Source organism: Typha angustifolia, chromosome 9 (genome assembly GCF_048772165.1).
Source record: "Typha angustifolia cultivar Huaian chromosome 9, ASM4877216v1, whole genome shotgun sequence".
Taxonomy (NCBI): Eukaryota; Viridiplantae; Streptophyta; class Magnoliopsida; order Poales; family Typhaceae; genus Typha; species Typha angustifolia.
In genome coordinates, this window is record NC_133247.1 from 2,350,385 (window position 1) to 2,372,248 (window position 21,864).

Genomic DNA, 21,864 nt, shown 5'->3' on the forward strand with positions numbered 1-21,864 from the left:
AGATAAAGATGATATCCAACCTGTTTCACTTTATGCGAATAAGACAACAACAAAGGGCCAATTCAAATGGCATAAATAAGCACCAAGTACAGTCATAAATGATAATAAAACCAATAAGATGGTCCATTGAGACCTTGGAGGTTGTCATAATTTTTATAGATCCAAGACTTGCCATCATGATGCTTAAGAGTTTATATGTGTATATAGTTGGATAGATAACTATAGACGGGTTGCATAAAGACAGCAAGTAGTAAATGAGAGGCTCATTTTTAAATTAACGAAGGGTTATTCATAGAATAGATTAGGAGATATGCATTTCCATGTAACCCAAAGGAGACTTACTTATTGTGTGATCTTCTTTCCTTCTTTGAATAGCTTCTCTTCTTCCCAAAAAATCACCATCAAATATAATACTCGCCTGCACCCTATTCCTAGAGGCCCACAAAAACAATATAACATTATTCTATATATATATATATATAATCTGTCTTTCCTTCCGTCTTTCTTTCTTTCTTTCTTTCTTTCTCAGATCTCCTAATTCTTAGACAACAAATTGGAAGAAGCTAGGGCACTGCAATCACTGCCACCGACTGCAACGGCCCATCAACCTACCCTAGCCGTCTGATCTACGAGATACCAAGAGAATTCCTCTCCCAGATATTCTCGAGATGTGTTCCCAAATTATAGCGTGGCAAAAATGATATATATATACCCGTACAGTTAATTTATCGATTACTCTAAAAATTTAAATTATTAGATGAGCATAACTTTTATATTTCATTTCTAACACGAGGTATTAACCTATACAGAACTTTATATGGGGAAGCCCCACTTGTTGCAACCGAGAGAGTGGTGGTGGGGGGGATTCAACCCAGGATAAGGCATGCGAAATTCGCCAATTCCATGGATCAAAATGAGTAGCTAGCTCCAAGTGATCGATTGAGGGGGTGAGATGGCAAGTGGGATATAGCACGGGTAGAGGTACACATGTTGCACCAAAGGTACCATAGTTTAGTAGTGACCCCCATCCCTCCTAACTTGATGCTGGCACGGTGGAGGGATTCTAGAGAGGGGAAATGGACGACCAGCTAAATCACATCTAATTCAAATTGGGTTTCAAGGCAAATATCTACCAAGGCCTAGCTGGATATTGGCTTGATATGCACTGTTAATAGAGTCATGTGGGTGATTGCCCTAACTAGTGATGTACATGGACCCTTTAAGTCACAAGTGATATATATATTGTGATGGCCATGCCATTGGCTGGGGCTTGCATCCATTCAGAGAGAGAAAGAGGGGGGCAGAGAGGGGGGAGAGAGAGAGAGAGAGAGACAGAGACTACCATGTGGGTGGTGACACTTGTAAAGACCCCCCAAAGTCTATCTCTCTCTCTCTCTCTCTCTCTCTCTCTCTCTCTCTCTCTCTCTCTCTGTGAATGCACCATGAGACTGCATTATGATCCATGTCAAGGTTGAGTACAAAGGCAAGTGGATCCAAGAATGAGAGGTGGATGCATGGATCGATGGGTGTGGGGTAGTGGGGTTTGGAGTTTTAAGGAGTTTGGTCTTCTTCGAAATGGACACCGAGAACGAGGTGGAGATGAGATGATGGGTTGGCCTTTGAAAGATATAAAGGCTGGCTAAGTGGGGGACCTCTACCTCTTAACTCTCTCTCTCTCTCCCTCTTTCTCTCTCTCTCTCTCTCTCTCTCTCTCTTCTCCTCCTCTCTTTTGCTTCACTGCATGTGTCACTAACTAGTTGGACGAGAGGGGGCTTTGTCTTTTATATTAGCGTTACTACATGTACATTATTGGTGATATTATATTATTATCTCGCTTAATGAACCATGACGAAGTGGATAGACTTAGGACCACTGCAAGGGACACGGAAATCCTATATATAAACTAGCTAGGACGCATTGTGGTGTAAATAAATTTATCTCCCGTAGAAATTAATAAAAAAGTTAGTTAATAGCGTGAGGACCGCTTGAGTTGATGAAAAGAAGAAATTGTGAAGAGGATGATGGTATGTATATTAGGGGTGAGAAATAGAGTGAGAGAGAGAGAGAGAGAGAGAGAGAGAGAGAGAGAGAGAGAGAGAGAGAGAGAGAGAGAGAGCGGGAAGCATATCCGACTTCTGCCCGTTTTAGTAATCCGGGCAGCTCGGGCAGAGCTCTGCATGAGAAAACCGTTGAGGCTCCTATGATATGTCGCTTTCAGCCTTCATGCCTTCTCCAATGCGGAGACAAAACTCTCTCTTCCACTCTGAGAAGTGAGAGAGATAGAGAGAGAGAGAGAGAGAGAGAGATGAAAAGTCTTACTGCAGAGAGTCAGTCTATTACTTTTCCTTCTCTCAGATCGATGCTTTATAGAAGTTTAGCCAATAAAATTAAAGAATAACTAAATTTATTTTTCACCCACACTCTATCTCATTTCATCCCCAGGATTTTTCATGAAAGCTGACCTGCCTTTGTAGGTTGTGCCCTTTATTTGAGGTGATACAGTTTTACCTTTTTATATTATAACTTATAATCTATGAAGAATAAAAGTGTGAGATATACTCTTAAAATTATAATGTATCTCTCCATAGTTTGACAAAATTTTAACTCACTTTTCTGTACTTCGAGCTCAAACACTTAAGATCTGTGTATAAATTAAGTTACAATCGTTAAATTTTTTATACAAAAATACTGATATAGAAGAGGTTGGGGATTAACATAAAGGTAAATTGTAATTTGCCCGGGTCCCTTTCTTTAGAAGAGGTGTTTTCACTTTACAAGATTTAATAACTTGGATAAATTGTATCTCATTATTCTCCTCCCAAACCTTGCCAGTAATCATCTACCATTGAAGCTGGCCTAAAGCTGATATTTGCTGAAGAGGCCAAATAATTATCAATAGTATAAAGGGCAAATTCATGTCTTCTAATATTAATGTGTAACCTAATATTTGGTCATAATAGAAGGGTGAAACATGTAAATTAGCCAAAGGAAAAAAAAAATAAAGGAAAGAAGAAGAGGAAAACATCTGCTGCTGCTGCTACTGCTACTGCTACTGCTACTGCTGAATGTTGAAGCAGTGCTTAAATAAACCAGCTGTTCCTAAATGCTTCCCCAACGCTCTTTATTTATTAATGGCAGCAATGCATCACTGTTCAGCACCAAACTTTCTCTTCCTTCCTTTTCCCTTTATTCTTTACTAGTGGTGCAGATTGCAACTGTATCATACCATAGTTCGTTCGTTATCTGAATTTGATATTATATAACCTTCGTGTGGAAGCATGGCAGGCATATCCATGGGTAAGATATATTCAGAGATAGAGCATTTTGGCAGATCCAAATATGCTCTACAAGAAGAATATACCTGGGAACAATAGAGAGTTAAGTTACCTTTTTTTCTATAATTTTTATTTTTAGATAATGAGAATTTAAGATGGTTCAACTAAATCATAAACAACCATCGGGGGAGTTGAATTCAGTCTTTCAGTGAGGAACTGGGTGCCTCTACTGCTAGGATATAGTTAAGAGACTTCGTAAATTCATACTGTTTCTAATTAACATTCTTGTACAGGCTGCACTAATTCTTTCAAATATTGAAAAAAAAAGGCTCCACATTCAGAACTATAAATGTTGCTGCGTCATGTACCTGTGAATGAAACAGGCAAGGTACAAGGACTTCTTCACTTCACTCATCCACTATGGATCTAGGAGTTATTCTCATAAATTCCTCATTTATACTGTTCAGTGGATTTACCATAATAACAAGAACAGTCGCTTATCATCATTATCTCATTATCTCTTAAAAATTAAATCCAAAATTTTCTCTGCAAGGGGGATATATTCTTGAGTTTAGCAAAGTTACATTTGATGTACGCAATCTCAGAATTTTTTTTTAATTTTTTGAAGTTCTTGTGTTCCTCTCCTATGTATTCCCACTATTGGTTCCTCAATAAGTACGACATTATGAAATACATGGATGGATTCAATGTTAAATGAAATTTCAGATAGTTAAAATTCCAATAGAAGCCAAAAGGATACGAGCAAAACAAAATTGCTAGGATTCTTACTGAGTGCAGTCAAAAAGTGCTTTACTGAACCAAAACCTGGATAAACCCAGTAGGCTCAACACTGACTGCATCAGCTGCAAGACAGAAAGATTTATTGTATATCTTTACTGTGAGTCTAAGAGTTAGAACTTACATTGTTACCTTGTGTTGACAACTATAACATGCCATATAGCGTTGAAACAAATCTAGAAAACAGAAACCAAAGGTTCCCAGTTAGTAGGAACTAAAACAAGTATAGCACAGCGGAATAAATAATCCTTAATATGTGCAAGCATTTGAAATTAAATATTATGTGCATAATTACAAATGATTAGTTTCTTAGCCATTCACATCACTGCATATCACTTCATGGCACGTTCAGGTTTATACCACAAATGCATTACCTAAAACAAGAGCTAGGAATATTTGACTTTCATTTCATGAGCTGTTGAACGAAAAAACATCCTCCTTCAGCACATAATCCCATTCTGACGACGAGTTGGTAGGATCACTGGAAGCGATTTGCCTCCCCTGTGAGGATGGACCATCTGCTATGCATGCAGGAGATCCGCTAGCTGCTGCAAACCATGCATAGTTCGGAAATGGTCCAACATCCCCACTATAGCTTGTAGAGAAATGCGGATCACTGGATATGCTGCTATTCACTAAGTTACACACATTTTCATGTTCATGATCAGCACTTGTTTGCTGGTTCTGCCTCATAATATCCAAGTTAGCAAGCTCTGTCACCTGGTGCCTTGTTCCAGTAAAACTACCAGTTGCTGAAGAAAGGCTGCCCATCGTTTCTTCTGTCTCCAAGTGGACTCCAAAACCTACAGAATGCTGAAGTACTGGATGCATATTTGAACATTCAGAACTAGCATTATCAACCCGTCCTTTGAGAACCCTCAGTCTGGTCATAACAGCAGAATCAACCTCATCTGCCATATTTGTCTTTACATCATGATGTTGCTTGAAGTTGCTTTCAACCAGAGAATTCATATTATCTAGATGTCCCTTTAGAACTCTGCATCTACCCATGACAGAATCATCTGCATCATCTGTACTGTCTGCGCCTCCTCCACTAGGTTGCTCGGCACTGCTATGAGTCCCATCAGCCCCTAAAGCTGAAGCATTGCAGATGCTCTGTTTGGCCTTATTTCTTTCTTCATAATGGTCATCAAGTGCTTTCGTGGATGATAGGCTTCCTAACCTGGTCGATTCTGAAAACTTAACTTCATCTGATGAGCCACAAGAATTTCCTGCAAAAGGAAGTCGGTTTTACTTGTCTGTAAGTAATAAAGAAGGAAAATAACGCAAGCATAAATTTACACCTTTTTGTTCAAGCTTCTGATTTTCCATTTTAAGTTTCATGCGGGCAAGTTGAAGTTCATATTTCATTGTACATAATGCAACCTCTGCCTCAATCCATAGATTTTTGTATAAAAGTGTCCGAGACTCTTCTTCCTGGTCAAAATAACTATTATCTGGAAGGTTATCAAGAGCCTGCAGATGACCAAGTAGCATGAGAAATTTGCAAGGGGGCAAAAGGTTACAATTTATCCAGTAACTATCTCAAATTACTATACTAGGGTACCAGTAGTAAAGCACTACCTGAGCAATACATTTCCCGATATCAGTTTCAATACTTTTGGGGATAAAGTGAATGGGTTTATCATCATTCGCAGTTTGCCATACGCAATCCATTTTGTGAGAGCTTTTAGTGTTTCTCAATTTCATAATATTATCAGTCTCATCAGTCTTTAGTTCAACCTGAGAGGGACGCCGAGCTGTAGTAAGAGACTTGAGCAACAAACATCAAATTTGCTCCTTAAAGGATGTTAGGAGTACATGAATGTGACAAGAAGTTACTCCTTAATGGAAAAGGTATGACGACAAAGTCCATAATCAAGATATTTCTGAATTTGATGCCTCAAAGATAAAAGAGTCATCAGAAGGCAAAATTGCAAATAAAAAGTCATGCTGTAGCTTATTTGTAACATCTTAATACATTACCTATTAATATTGATATAACCCATGTAGCAGTAAAAATGAAAAGGAAAAGGTGCCATCAGCTTGACAGATATATTAGTTTAGAGCATCATTATAATATATCGAAGTGCTACAAAATATCTATCCTAGGTTATTCCAACTTTCTACAATTTTCAATATTTTTCACAGCTTACATTAGTGATGTCACATGTCCTAAACAGCCAAAACTGAGACTCCACAAACACCGGAACCAAAAAGTATCCTTAGAATCCTACCTTGTCCAACAAACAACCTATGGTACTCCCAACCTCCAAAGTAGGTAAAATATTGGATGAGCTTAAAATGAAAAGACCTAAGATGGTAAAAGGTGGGATAATACATAATCTGAAGTCTGAAGGTGAAGTACCTGAAGAGATGGTGCCTAAGAAAGATATAGCTTTCCAGGATGTCCAGCACATATATTAAAATGGCTAATAAGGGAAATGGAAAACTTGGTTTCCAAATATAAAAGAGACTATTCTTTGACAATAAAACATTTGGGAGGAGTTTACTGGGAGTGATGTTGATTGTCAACAGCACCTGCATGAACTTCATGCTAAGTTCACAAAATATGAAGAAAGAAATCATTCAGGTAGATAAGTCACATATCACAGTTGCAGGCCATTATGCTCAACCAATGCTTGGAAAAACTAGCAGCCCCATGTGGTGGGGGTCATAGTAATGGAACACTACTCACTATCACTGTTGGAACTAAATTGAAAGTATTTTTTCAATGTAAGATAAGTCTGTCATAGCAAAACACAGCAATACTATAATATACATTCCAATCAAGATGGACTGCAAAGACATGCAGTTAACAAAAGAGGGGCCTAAACATTTAGCAGTATGTGGCACTCTTCATAGAATTTTAAAATGATTACGAGTGGAAATTATACTAGCATACACCAGCACATCTATCTTCAGTGACTCATTATTATAAAGAACAAAAACTCTATTTTATGTTATATTTTGCATGAAAAATCTTGTGAGACAATTTCAGATAGCAAATTAATCTCTTTATGCAGTTACTTCATTCTGTTCTTCTTTTCTAAAATAGAACTTCATTAAATAATTTCATCAAAAATAAAGAACCAGTTGTAAATCACAAGTTTCAGGAATTCTGCCTTGAACCCAATGAAATTGTTGACCCATCCAGATCAATCATCCATAATAGAAATTAGACGAGCATAAATGTAAATAGGATTGCATTGCTTACCTTTTTGTCTTTGGCGTGGACAGCTTTAAGATTTTCTATTACCAACTGAAGAAGCTCAAATTCAGGTTCCTTTAATTCATGATCATTGCTACAAGTGCCCAAAAGCACTTGTGATAAATTGTACATTGACTTGATAAGCAGTTGAGCATTACCTGAATCTCTGCCGCAAGAAAGATCAGACGACCCAGTTACTGTGGCATTTTCTCTAAGAATCTTATCTCCATAAGAAGATACTTTGTTTATGTTACATTTAGCACAAGCATTAAGGGCAGCTGAACTATCGTGAACTGCTTCCTTAAGACCAGGACACACAAGTTCAGCTGCCAGTGTGGATTCGTTGCCAGGGGAAACATTTTCCTGTTGGTTTGACTGTATACATTCATAAGCCTTTGGACCAGAATCAGCAAGTAGATCATTTCTCTCTTCATTAGTTAGTTCAACAAGAACGTTTGCGACATGACTAACCTTGTTACCAGTTTCTACAGAAATTAACTTCACATCTATGTCATCTTCACATTTTTGGCCTCTGCCAGGCAAACTAACAGCATAAGAGGGTTCCTTTGTATAATAAGATAAAGAATGATCATGCTGATTTTCTTGGCAAATGGAACTTCCAATGTGCTCTGAGTATGTTCCTGCATATTTAACATCGGCTTGAAGATGCTTTTGGTCTTGCTGCAAATCTCTACAACCAGTTGATCCCCTTGCAACCTTAGAAAAATCATTTCCCTCAGAACCAAATATATATTCATGCGAAGCTGGAGTTCTCTTCCAACATGGGGAGTCTACCCCAAGGTTATGTTGATCAAGTGAGTCAGAAGAAATTATCATCTTCAGATCATGAGGTTTAACTGAATAAGATTCTGATGTAAAAGAGTCAGGGCAGTTCAAGTGTATATGGTTTGACCCACAATTAACTTCTAGAGACTGCTCCATAGATTTCCCAGCAGCCGAACCATTGCCTATAATATAACTTGCCTCTACAAAAGTAGAATTGGGGAAACCAGTTCTGATTCTATTCAAGAGGTCAGCATAAACATTGTCATCACTTTGATAAGTTCCAGATTCCTTTTGCTCAGTTGGCATAGTCTCAAGATAATCAAAATACATTCTAGATGGATTCACATACTGAATAGTAGAAAATCCAGTTTCTGAGGTACCAAGATCTGTTGAAGAAATAGTTCTTTCTACTGGATCATATTCCTGTTTCAATGGAAGACATGCTACAGATGGTTTATGAGTCAAAGCAAGCTGCGTGAGGTAATCATCATAAGAGGAAGTTTGATAGAACTTATTGCGAGTTTCCGCCATAGAAGATGGGTCTGCTGAGACAGCATCAGATACTTCATTTGAGAATGCATTGGGAGCCAGAACTGCTGATGATTTAAAACTGTTAGGAAATACATCAGAATTGCCTCTACGAATTGCTGGATAGCTTTCTGATCCGACATGATATGTTCTTGGTAAGGAACTGAGATTTCCAGTTTGAACGGTTGGCGCATCTTCACATGCCAGAACACCAGAATTGCCTCTCTGAATTGCTGGATAGCTTTCTGATCCGACATGATATGCTCTTGGTAAGGAACTGAGATTTCCAGTTTGAACGGTTGGCGCATCTTCACATGCCAGAACACCATCAGAAAATGTCGGTAAAGTATCAACTAATAATATATTACCAATTGAGAGCACGAAAATAATAGTATTGCATGAGAAATCTTCTTTCCGTGACAAAGGTTTTCATGCCAAAGTATTATCAAGCTGGTTTATGTGTTAGTATGTTTGATTGCTGTTGTTGCAGTAGTTACATTGCTGCCATTTAGGAATAAAGTTGTCATGTTCAATTGAATTTTTCAGTTGGTACTTAATGTGATATTCTTGCTAAGGATTAACTAAGTTATCTTCTTTTTAATATACAGATATGTTGAGGGTTTCACCCAAGAAGAGGGATTAGCTTTCTTAAAATCTCTATCTTTAAACTTAGGTTTTATCACCAAGGAGAACTAGGCAACGACATTGAACAAACATAACCTCGATTCCATAAACCCTAACTTCATAATTACAAAAAAAAAATTGAAAAAGATAACTTGAAAAGTAAAAAAGAATCATCTTAGATAAATCCTCAACCATATAACAACAAAAAGATCACGCCGCCATGCTAAATTTAGATTAAAAGAACTCATACACAGCTAATAAAAGATCTTATCAAGAACCACCAAGAAAGTACCTTTGCGCAACGGCGAGACTCGGTAGCACGAGGAGGGATCGATCCACGAACTTCTCCCATCAAAACCACTCGATCGCTCCCCACCGAAGACCAAACCCTCGAAGGTTTTGAAATCGCCATTACCGGATCTCGGGAAGCTATTAGGGTTCGAATCATAAGAAGGATAACAGGGAGAAGGATCGAGGGCGTCGGGGGTGGTAGTAATAAATCGAGATCCGATGGCCGCAGAAGCGAGATCGGGCGGCGGCGGCGCGTAGAGGGAGGGGGCGGTGGGGGCGTGAGGGAACGGGCGATCGACAGTAAAGGGAGGAGCTAATGGAGATAAAGAGGAGGAGGAGGAGGAGGAGGAGAAGGAGGGCGGAGTCACCGCCGGTGCACGGTGGCGACCGGGGAAACCACCGGATAATGGATTCATCGTTGAGGGAGAAGGTCGTGACGGGATAGTCGAAGGATTCCGAAACGAAAAGGTGCTTGAAATAGTTTTATAATTGAAGAAACTTATTAATTCTTCAGAAGGAGCCACGTGTCACCACTCTTGATGTGAAAGCTAGTTGGGCCCCAATCCGGGCCCATTGGTCGGAAGGTAAGTTCCACTCGGCCTGCCAAAGTTGGTAAATAAAATAAAATCTAAGGGCCTTTGGTAATTTAATGGGACCCAATTCTCGATTTTATCATTAAAGTATAAGTGAATATTCTAAGCATAATTATTACCATAGCCATAGGTAGGCAAAGGTGGTTTTCCGCAAATATACCCATAAAAGAGTAGGAGGATGTTTTTTAAAATAATTGCAAAAGTAGGTAGTTATTCGCAAAAACAATTAATTGCAGATATGGCCCGAGTATTAATATTTGCAAAGGGCTCAGAGTTATTTAGCCCAATAAAGCTTCTTCTAGGCCCAATTTGCAAGTATTATGGGCCTCCAACTCCAATTTATATGCTACTCTTGGCTTGGCTTTACTTATAACATGGAGAGAAGCCTAAATTATAGGTGGTTTGTTTGATTTATGAATCAAAATCATTTTCCAAAATTTTAGGACTGTTAGAAGAAATGATATATAATAACAATTAATTGGTTATCTAACATGATATTGAGAGACCATAGGTTTAAACTTTGATAGGCCACATTTATTCTCTAAGTCTTAGCATTAGGCCTCAGTACCTTATTCTGAATGGCTTATTTGAGTTCAGAAACACATAATACATAGGAAGAGTTACTGTTTAACCTCTTGTAATTTCCCCCAATTTTAACTTACCAATCTTCTTTTAAGCTCTTTAAACTTTAGGACTTAATCCCCCCCCCCCCCCCCCCATGATTTAGACCAAACTTATAACAGTTAGATTAAATATTAATTGGGACATAAAGATATATAATTATCCCTCTAAAAGTAACAGCCTAATTTGTAGACGGGGAGAGAGTTTTCAGTGAAATACTATTAGTTTTCAGTGAAATTCTAAGAGTTGCAATTTAATCTGGATGAAGGTTGAATACTTATGATTGAAATACAAGGGAATAAATTAAAATTGAGTTAAACTATGATTTCCTCCATTGATTAATCCAAAGTTTTACAAGCATTCTAGATAGTGATTTAGAAAAAATTATACTTAACCTTCTTAACTTACCTCCATATGCTTTAAACTCAAGTACTGAATCCCTTTTGCGATTTAGACTGACTAGCAATGATTAATTAAACATTAACTGGGGCATAAGAAAAGTATAGTTTAATTTGTAGATGGATGGATTATTTAGTCATTTTGCTATTTATTCACAGTAAAAAAATATTAGCGTTAATAAAACACCGTTAGTTTTGAATGAAAACTTTAACAACTGCACCTTAATCTAGACGTAGACGTAAGCTGCGTGCTTAAGTTGAAAATACAAAATAATGGAGCTAAACCAAGAGGGATAAACTGTAATTAAGTTGCTACAGTGATCAATCCAAAGCTGTAAAGAAAAAAACGGCTGCGATTCATTAAGCAATACTTTAAGCAGCAAAGGAACCTTGAACTCAATCCCTCCATCTGAATATATTCCTCTTATTACTTAGTAACAAAGGAACTCCCTCCAGGTAATCTTATTCCCTTGTCAAGTGCTCACAGAATCTATTAAGTTCGTTTCTATCTAAATAGGAAGCATCAGCACGCAGGGTTTAAGCTTTAGATATACTCTTTTTCCCACAAGAATAAAGAAGGCGGTAAGGATTTTAATATAATTCTCAAAAAGCTTTCAGGTTATGAATGTAGTCTTTTTTGTGAGGTTAAATTTGATGGCAATAATGGTAAAACCCAGGCTTTTAACATGTAGTCATTACTAAGCTTTCGGCTACTTTTGTTTGAGATGCCCACTCTCTATTAAAAGTGCTTTAATTAATTAGTCGTTATATATATATAGTGGGTTTGATTAATGGATGACAAGGCTTTGGGGGGTTTCTATTCTACTACTGTCCGGAAGAATAAAGATAGGGGAATAGTAAATGGAGGACTTTCGGATAAAGTGGAAACATTTTTGCTATGCAGAATATCTCTGTGAATGTAGAACAACTTCTATACTTATCCATATCTTTTAAATGATATTTATACAACAGGATTAATAAAAAAAAAAAAGGTCTGTTTGTCATTTTATAAGTCATTTTAATTAAACTATTGCTTAATTTTTATAAAAATCCTCGTATTTAATCTAATATTTCTCTTCACTGAATGTGTAATTTACTCTTAAATTTACTCTTAATTTATAAAATAAAGTAATATACTCTATAGAGCTTCTACTATATAGTTAAGAGAGCAGAACGACAAGTGAGAGGTATATATATATTAAAATAAGTAATAATTTAAAGTGTTTAAGTATAATTATCCCTTCTAGAAAGCTTTTTACTACGTAAATCACTTCCCTTTCTTTTAAAAGAAAGTATCGGATACTTTATCTACAAATAATTCTAAGGAAGGATTATATATATATATAAGGATTGAGAACGAAATAATTTGTGTTTTCCTCGAGGGCTTTTATGCAAAAGTAAACATTTAATTTAACTTTTCTACTGAGAATGTCCTATAGAACCAGCATCTTAATTAATTCTTTTTCGTCCTTGACAAACTATCTTTTATCAAAACCGTACCTCCCATTATGATCTTAGCCCAATAAATTAGATCAAAATGCAATTGCGATGAGTGGTTTGTAATGATGATGCTCAGTAAGCAATAAGCTGTTTCTTTAATATACAATATGACCATTTGATTAACTTAAAATATTTAAGATAGAATCCTCATTAATTAAATAAATCTCAGTCAACCAATTTTGTTGGTGAAGCTTAATTACTGGCCATGATGAAGACAAGATCATGGCCGAAAGAGAATTTGGATCATTATTAGTGACATATGAAAGATTTGACCTCAATTTTGGCAGTGTTAGACTTAACACTTTTCTAGCTTTCGATATAATGATCTTAATTAGGCCTTGTCTCCGTTACACTGCTATGCCTTCTATGAGAAGATAATTTAAGCATCATGGATTAAAGATTAAGCTTTGTTAAATGAATCTTTAATTGCTAGCTCACTCACTGGTGGAATTTATGGATTATTTACTAGTTGGAGGATTCTTTGATGCTAAAGCTCTACCATTCTATGATGGCCAGTACTGGACATAGTACTTTAAAGCCTCATAATTATATTTTCCAATTATATCTTTCTCTAAATGCTATGATGCTCAGATCCATGCTGCAACATAGGTCTGCATTCAAGCACTAATCTAGCAACAATAGTTATATCGTAGTGTTTGCTTTTCTCTCTCTCTCTCTCTCTCTCTCTCTCTCTCTCTCTCTCTCTCTCTCTATATATATATATATATAAAGAATTAAAGATCGCAAGCAGATGAATAAATTAGATCATATGTATAGCAACCCAATTACGGTCAGCCTCAGAGTATACATTCAAAGACATTCAAATTCATTTTAGTTCTATCAAAGAATTGAATGCTGTTCTCATCTTAATAATATCCTATGATCATGACACTGCTTTCTTTTTCCTAGCAAAATCATGGCAAACTTTTATCACCCATATCAATGGAACAGTGAACATGGCATGGGTGGTGAGCCAAATTTTGCTGTAAAAGCTACCAAAAGAGAGAGGAAGGCAGAGAAGCTAAGTGCATGTAATGTGTACAAAAGCTTGGACACCATAAGTACACAACTTTGTTAGCCAGCCCAAGTCACTCACACATGGGATATAGGCCTCTCAAAAGACTTTGAATAAAGGCATAAAAAGATCGATTTCCGAAATATATTTTCCCCTCCTCTTTGAAACCCATCTTTATTCACTCTTTCCAATGTAATAAAACTAAGCTGCATGTCTCTCGGTGGGGGCACTTGACCCAGAATTCGAGCACTAATAAGAGGGGGAGAGGTGTCTTTTAGATACCATATTCCCTGCCCAAAAGGCTGAATTATTTCGAAAGAGTAACTTAGCCAAGGAGGAATATTACGCAAGAGATAATAATAAAGCGATGCCTTTCAGCGGGAATATCTTGAGCTGCTTGCCTTAACTAAGTCTCTTACCATATCTAAGCATTATTCTTTTTAAAGATAGAAGAAGAAGTGAACCATGGCAACTGCTCTTGGGAGGGCTATAGACTCCATCTTCTCCACTATATATTATCCCTTTCGCCATCGCGGAGATCGATATCGGAGTAATAGAAGCAACTCCTACTACTATAGCAGCAACCACAGCAGCAGTGACACTTTCTACTACTCTCAAGGCAGCAACCATACTAGAAGGATGGGTAAGGGAAGGCCTCTCTCTTTGCAGGTATGTTTACAAGTCTTCTTCTACTTCTCTTCTTCTCGATCGTTTCTGTTTTGAAGTTTTCTTTCAGGATTTGGAATTAATTATTACCTAGTTCATATCTTTGTCTCATATTTTCTTTTTATTTATTTTTAATTAACACTTTGTCTCTCTTGCAGACAGTGGAGCTTAAAGTGAGGATGTGTTGCACAGGGTGCGAGAGGGTTGTCAAGCATGCTCTCTTAAAACTAAGAGGTGATAATATATATAACACAAGAATAAGTAAATATATGACATAAATTACCATTTTTTAAGGAGTTATTGGATATTTATAGGAGTTGACTCTGTGGAGGTGGACTTGCCAATGGAGAAGGTGACGGTGACCGGATACGTCGACCGTAACAAAGTCCTGAAGGAGGTGAGGAGGAGCGGCAAGAAGGCGGAGTTCTGGCCGAACCCCGACATCCCTCTCTACTTCACGTCGGCGAACAACTACTTCCGCGACGAGGAATCCTTCAGGGAGAGCTACAACTACTGGAGGCATGGGTACAACGGCGACAAGCACGGGCACGTTCCAGTCCCCCAACGTGGGGAGGACAAGGTCAGCAACATGTTCAACGACGATGATGTCAATGCTTGCCATGTCATGTGAGTCTAAGGTTTGTGGTGACGGTGATGATCAGTTGAGGGCTCTACTGGTTGTTATGATGTTCGTGCATCTGGGTGTAATGATGTAACAAGGGTTTGGGTTGTTTAGCTTTTGGTTTAAGTGAAGAAGTAGCTCTGCATGTGAACAGAGGTTCTTGGCATGCACTTGGAATTGAGTGGCTCTGTAGAGCATGCGGTTGGTGTGGGGTATTCCTGTGCCCCTGTTGAGATTTTTCTTTCCCTATGCTATGATGGATGCACTTGTTGGTACCTAAAAAGAATCTGGAATCAAGGAACATGTAGGTGTAAACTTAATATATATGAAGTTCTTTCAAGAAACTTATCTAATTAATAGATAAGAATTGTAAAGCGGAAAAGTAGTAAAAATCTCTTTAAATATTATATGACAAAGGGAGCAAGATAAAGCCAGATAGATATGACTATTCAGATATCAAATTCTTTAGGATGCATTGAAGAGTGTAATTTGAACAGCAACAAATGTTGACATACATGCAAAAGATTATAGGTATGCGATTAATGACAAAAGAACAGAGCATCGAGTATGAGCAAACTGCAGTGCATTTATATCCACACAAAATAGTCTTTTACAGGGTTCAGCTTCACGTAGTTTCGCTCTTTACATAATAAAAATGAACAAACGCTCACTGTGGAGAGAGATAAAAGGTCCAGAGTGTGATAGCAACTCCCCGACGAGCATCAAGGCAAGCACTGGCTCCGTCATTACAAGTACTTTGATGAGAAGCCAGACGAGTATCACTATTGCAACAGAAAAAGAACAGAGCACCAAGTATGAGCAAATTGCAATACATTTATATATATATATCCACACAAAATAGTCTCTTACAGGTTTCAGCTTCACATAGTTGCGCTCTTTACATAAGAAAAATAAATAAAACCTCACTGTTGAGAAGATTAAAAGTTCCAGAGTGTGCTCATTTGAAAGCAACTCCTGATAAACAGTGAAGCAAGCAAAGAGCAATCAAGCTCCATCGTTACAAGTATTTGAAGAGAAGCCAGCCTATAACAATGAGTATCACTATTGCAACAACGGATACGAGCAAAGACATGCATGAACAGCCACCTTTTGTGCGTTTGTTCAGAACCACTAGCACTTTTTGCACCCGCTGAATCAAAATAACATAAATATTAGTCAGAAGAATTCCCTATGCTTGAAAGATGGTTAGCTTACTCAAACTCCTGTCACATAGTCAAAACTCAAATGGAATTTTTTGCAACAATACTTAATGAAGCAAAAAAAGTACAAATTCACAATTTTGATACATCAGCAGTTACGTAGTTTTGAGAAGCTTTTTCTAGTGAAATTTTGGAACTGATTCTTCCAAAAGCAGAAAGGGAGCAAAACAAACAGAACTGATTTCATCTTAACACCAATCAAGACGATAATGCTAGTGCAATATATGAATTCCAATAGCCAATCGCATAAATACCTGAAGCCTTGAGCCTGTTATGTCCACATGCTGGTCTAAGTCATCCTGCATTATAGGGATTAAGGTTGTCATCATTCATAACTGAACTTAAAAAATCAAAAGGTAAAGTTATTTTTGTGCCATGAGGGTACATACAATTAATCTTGTATGCAGATCAAGTTCTTCATTAACTGCCAATGCGATATGCTTTGTGCTAAGTACTGTCTCCTCTAACTTACCAAGGTCCTCATCTTGCTCTGTGTGGTGCGAGAAATAGCATTAAACATCAAGAGAAAGTTGAGTATTAATAAAGTGCAAAACAAATCAAGTACCTTTTATAGTCTGCCTCTGTAAACCAACAATACCATGATTATCCAAACCTGCAGTCCGGCTTAACTCATCGACTGCTTTATTACTTTGTCCAAGTAAGTCTTCCCTAAATTTGACAAATAGATTTGCTTATATTCATATAAACACTGGTTATCGAACAAAAGGCGTTTTAATAATTCCTGTCAATAGTTAGCTCACAATAGAATGCAAGAATAAAAAAACATCCAGGTAATGCAACCATAAAATGATGTTGTAGTACAACTGCAAGAGATGAGATGTCATTTCAGAGGTTGACACGCCATAGAGACAAACCTGTTGGCAAAGTTTGACATATTTAATGTAGAGGCCATCTGTTTAGATTTAGATCTCAAATTGGAAACCATATCTTGACGCTTATGCAACTCCTTGTCCGTGCTGCGAAAACCAGAGGTTGGTAGAAACATTAGAGGTTTAGAACTTTAAGCTAATAAGGTATATATACACACATACAAACAAATATAACTGTGTGTATATATATAGTGTCACAAACAGCAAGTATTCAATGATAGAACTCTAATTATTTGTTCCCTGATTTAAGGGAAAAAGTGAAAAACTAGAACAGAGAAGTAACAGCAATATCAGCTTGTTAAAAGATAGTAGAAGTGTTATCACTTCTAGCAGAGTAGTAAGCTAAAACAGAGACAGCATACATTGCTTGATTACTAGGAAGCTTAAAAAGAAGGGCCTCCAAGCTATCGAGTCTAGCACCAAGAATTGTTATCTTTCTTCGAATTGCAGGTGTATGACGTTGTGTATCTGTACCAGATGATGGCAAAGAACCTCTTTCAGAGATCATGGCGCTAACATCATCAGCAAGCCTGGAAGCTTCGTTGAACTCCCTCATCCATGAATCCGCCATTACTGCAGAGAAAATGCACCAATATTAGATTCTTTAAGTTAGATTACTTGCTTAAAACTTTTACTGAGCAAAAATTGAATCTTAAGACACTTGTGTAACTAAGAAACGTAAGTAGAAGAATTAGATTTCATCACGAGCAAGATATCATGCTGTACAGAGGTAATAATGCTAGAATATATAATTTTGATTTCACGCTACTGAAATGTGATAACACAAGAAAAGAGGACCTGCAAAATTAGATATGTGTGATGCAGGAAGCAGGATCCATTTGCATGCAGCAAGTGGGGATAAAAAAACAAATTCATTTTTAGAAGATTCAAATCCATAAGCTACCGAAAAACTTTCCTTCACAGTTGGCTAATAACAACCTCCCAATAGGAATAAACTTCATTTAACACCAATATAAGGAAGTGAAAAAAATGCAAACACACTTTTCTATATTCCCTATCTCCACAAGCCTTATTTTTATACTTACCCAGAAAATTAGAGAATATGATCATACTTTATTATATCACAACTGTCTTCCAAACAATTACAACTTGAATTTAAGTAACGATTAAAAAGGCCAAACTTTCTTTCGAGTTTGACTGAACTTTTCTGCTTCTTTTGAATCAATTGTCACCAATAACACGATGATCAACCATCTAAGCAGTCCACGATAAATTTCTTTCCGAAATATTTCTAGTTTCTTTTCATTCTCCATTATTCCTCTTCTAATGATCCTTCAGCCTAATCTCAACTCGCCATACATTTGATTCGAGATCAACCATCAAATCCTAATCTTAGTCCCAATTTTACCAAAACTCCTTCGATCTAATAAACCAATTAAAGATCAGAAACAACGGGATAACCCTAAATTACTGACCATACCAACTAATCAATAATATTCCAAAAAAGAAAATTTTATCAAGAAACTTCTTGGAAAACAAAAGGAGAAGAAGCGATTGGCAGTATACAACTTACAGATATCAATAGAACGAGAATTAAGAGGAGGAGAAGAATTGAAGCATGAATTGAGAAACTTTTCCGGTTGAGAATGAGCAACAGAGGACGGATTCCTCTTCCCCTTTTTCGTTTGCTTTCCCTCTTCTATTCCCTTTTCGTATCGGAGAGACGTGACGACTACATCGGCTTTCGTGTTTGTCTTGCTCGGATTTATATTAGAAGCTTCTAGTTTCAATGGTTTATCAAATAGTAAGTCTTAGAACTTCATCAATGAAAAATAATTAAAATATTGTCACATAATTTTTGTATTTAGTTAGTCCTCATTCCATCTTTCAATCCAAGTTATGTGCACAAATCTTCAAATGATATTTAATTACAATTAATATCACACTACACACCTCGAAAATTTTAAGGTATAATTTTTTTTATATATTTTAAATAATTCAGAGAGCAAATTGCTTGTCTTTAGACTTCCTGAGACATATATATATATATATATATATATATATATATATATATATATATATATATATATATATATATATATATATATATATATTAGCGTAAATTTTAATTATCTCTACCCCGTGTGATTTAGAATAATAGTAAACAATCAATGTTTTCATTCTAAATTGTTATAATATCTATACGAGTATAAACTTTTTACCCATAGTTTTAAGATGATTAAAAGTTTCATCCATATTCAAAAGAGAGGTTTATTATGATAGTTAAATGATAATTAAGATTTGAGCTCGTAATCTTAGATGTATAAGATAAAAGATGTTGAAAGTGCACTTTTTTAAATTTAAATAATATGATAGTAAGTAAATGGTGGGAAAATTTCTCTCTAATAATTTTTTTAAAATATTTTTTGATAAAACAAATTAACAAGTTTCACATAGTCTGAAAACCAAGTTCATCAACCATATTTATAAGGGAGCAAAGTGATAAATGGAAGTTTATGAAGGGTGCAATTTTTAATTTACCCTTTCTATTATTGCACGGCTATGCATGAACCAACCATTACAAAAGGTTTACACCGTAACTAAGACAACACACACCTCATACCCTTTGATTAGTTTAATTAACAACCCTACAATTCAAACGTATCTCCCCACTGCTTCCCGTTAGCACACCAATCTGGCCCATCTTAACCATTGCCGCAGCGAACTTAGCCTTCCAAAGCATCCCATTGAAGGCGTTCCCCCTCACTCCGGCTGCAGTCGAGGTGTTCGACAAAAGGACTTGGTCAGATGTAAACAGTCCACGGCTCGCCAAAATGTTGGCGTAGTAGTTCGAATCAAATGTGTTTGGGCTACGAGGGTCCATTGGGACAACCAGGCCGGTGTCGTTGCTGCTCTGTGGGCATTGCTGCGCCAATTGGGTGGCGTATGTTGGATTTAAGCTCGGGTCTTGGCTCACAGTGGCGTTGAAGTCGTAGAGTCTACTGTCGAAGGAGCTGCAGTGAGAACGGCCGATGGTATGTGCACCTGAGACATGGACAGAGATTGAGTACTCATGGTGAACCTAAATTAAAAGGTGGGCTAGATGTAAGTAGGAAATTCCTACACCCTGGCTCAAGCTTGGTTCATTATTAGGTTACATTAAACTTGGCTTAAATTTAAATGAGTCAAACTCGATCAGTTTTCCTAGGTTCAAAATTAATTTCCCTGCGAGGTAGACATAGAAATATTACATTAGTATATCAATCGCGTGCATACAAACAGTCTTGACGACTAGAGTGAGTGTGATGTGTGTGATTTGTACACATCCAGATTATGGTCACAAATTGATTACTTCCCTAGTCTACAATTAACTCTTACCAGAGAGAGTGACCATTTCATCCAGGGAGAGCCCCTTGTCGGCAAAGTTTTGAGTGAGTTGGCTGACATCAAAAGTTGGAGCTGGGAGATTGGAGAATGTTTCTGATGCCAATGAGACGCTTCCATCTCTTCTTCCAGCTTGTACCTGATATGTTCTACCTCCAGTCTGTTCATAAAGAAAGAAAGAAAGAAAAGAAAAGTGCATGAGAGTACATTATACATCACTTAAGATGTTTCAGTTAGTATATAAGACTAGATTTAGGACTAATTACCAGGACAACACTATCCCTGGCTGCAAAGGCGAGTATGTCAGCACAGGAGACAACTCCTTTGCATGCAGCTTCCAGCCTCGTCTTCACACTGTCAATGACTTCAAACCCGTGAAGGCTGGGATTGTTGATTGGAGAATCCTTCTCTGCAGTGTTTGTCGAGTTTGAATCAATGAGTACAGACCCATCACAACCCTGAAGGCAAATTATATAGCCAAAAAGTAAAGGTTAAGAAACTTATCAAATAATTATAGGAGTAAATAAATGATTAGTTGATGGATTCTTATATAATTACCCTAACAAAGCAATCATGGAAGTGCATCCTTAGAAGTCCTGCAGCCAGACTCACATTACTAGAAATGGCCTTCCTGACCTCATCCATCACAATTAACTCAGCCTGAGGACAAGTGCTCTGGTAGAACCCCACTTGAAGCTGAGACTCTACATGCACAACACTCAAGCACAAACACACCACCAAAGCTAATGTTGTAGCTTTCACTAACCCCATTCTTCTCTCTCTCTCTCTCTCTCTCTCTCTCTCTCTCTCTCTTCTCTTCTAACTCCCTCTTCTATAAGTAAACTAGAGCACAATGTTACATCTATATATATATACAAGTCAATTATATAAAAAGAACTAGTTAGGCAAATTACCACTTAGGGGGCGGTAGATACGATATGGAGAACAGGCTGGAATTCATGAGTGGGTCTTGAGAAGTCCATCTTTTGGCAAAAGTTTACTGGAGGAAGGGGAGAGGGAGATGGTGAAGAAGATATCAAACAAGGCACGTCAATGTCGGTAGAGCCCTCCACCAAATGCATGCTGAATGCTCTCTGAGCATTACGAGACTAAAAATAACAGTGGAAGTCAGGAGGGCACTTATGGATGCAATACATGCATACAATTCGATGATTCGAGCACACATATATAATATATTACATTGTATATATAGTAGTGGCTGTGGGGATATAATGGTTTGACGAGCTTGGTCATGGAGAGCTGACCAAATTAAGGTGGCAAAATTGGAGCGGATAGCTAAGACCTTTTTTTTTAATCTTTTGATGTACATAATCTATTTGACATATAAGCATATGGCACTTACCTTGCTTAGTAGGTGGTGGGCGGCTTAATTTGGAGATGGTCATGTGGCAATGTGGCATAGATAGTGCTGTCGATGGGAACAAGATCATCCACTCTAATTAATTAAAGCCTCTAATTAA

At 37.2% G+C, this 21,864-nt stretch overlaps 4 protein-coding genes across 4 annotated transcripts; 1 reads left to right on the forward strand and 3 right to left on the reverse strand.

Annotated features, from left to right (window-relative positions):
* Window positions 1–4,316: 4,316 nt before the first annotated feature.
* On the reverse strand, window positions 4,317–9,968 carry LOC140766647 (uncharacterized). The gene is made up of 5 exons (XM_073106150.1): window positions 9,515–9,968; window positions 7,291–8,906; window positions 5,658–5,816; window positions 5,378–5,549; window positions 4,317–5,305 (listed from the first exon to the last, which is right to left on the reverse strand). The coding sequence occupies exons 1-5, from the start codon at window positions 9,927–9,929 to the stop codon at window positions 4,482–4,484; spliced, it is 3,186 nt and encodes a 1,061-aa protein (XP_072962251.1). The 5' UTR covers window positions 9,930–9,968; the 3' UTR covers window positions 4,317–4,481.
* Window positions 9,969–13,948: 3,980 nt separating this feature from the next.
* LOC140767302 (heavy metal-associated isoprenylated plant protein 44-like) lies at window positions 13,949–15,269 on the forward strand. The gene is made up of 3 exons (XM_073107159.1): window positions 13,949–14,309; window positions 14,465–14,540; window positions 14,621–15,269. Exons 1-3 carry the CDS (start codon window positions 14,106–14,108, stop codon window positions 14,935–14,937), a joined length of 597 nt encoding a protein of 198 aa, XP_072963260.1. The 5' UTR covers window positions 13,949–14,105; the 3' UTR covers window positions 14,938–15,269.
* A 473-nt stretch (window positions 15,270–15,742) lies between these two features.
* LOC140767034 (syntaxin-52-like) lies at window positions 15,743–18,792 on the reverse strand. Its single transcript, XM_073106779.1, has 7 exons — window positions 18,573–18,792; window positions 17,401–17,611; window positions 17,024–17,125; window positions 16,714–16,817; window positions 16,538–16,638; window positions 16,403–16,447; window positions 15,743–16,078 (listed from the first exon to the last, which is right to left on the reverse strand). The coding sequence occupies exons 2-7, from the start codon at window positions 17,607–17,609 to the stop codon at window positions 15,947–15,949; spliced, it is 693 nt and encodes a 230-aa protein (XP_072962880.1). The 5' UTR covers window positions 17,610–17,611; window positions 18,573–18,792; the 3' UTR covers window positions 15,743–15,946.
* Window positions 18,793–19,523: 731 nt separating this feature from the next.
* LOC140767305 (peroxidase 5-like) lies at window positions 19,524–21,200 on the reverse strand. Its single transcript, XM_073107163.1, has 4 exons — window positions 20,942–21,200; window positions 20,650–20,841; window positions 20,378–20,543; window positions 19,524–20,044 (listed from the first exon to the last, which is right to left on the reverse strand). The coding sequence occupies exons 1-4, from the start codon at window positions 21,152–21,154 to the stop codon at window positions 19,635–19,637; spliced, it is 981 nt and encodes a 326-aa protein (XP_072963264.1). The 5' UTR covers window positions 21,155–21,200; the 3' UTR covers window positions 19,524–19,634.
* Window positions 21,201–21,864: the final 664 nt, after the last annotated feature.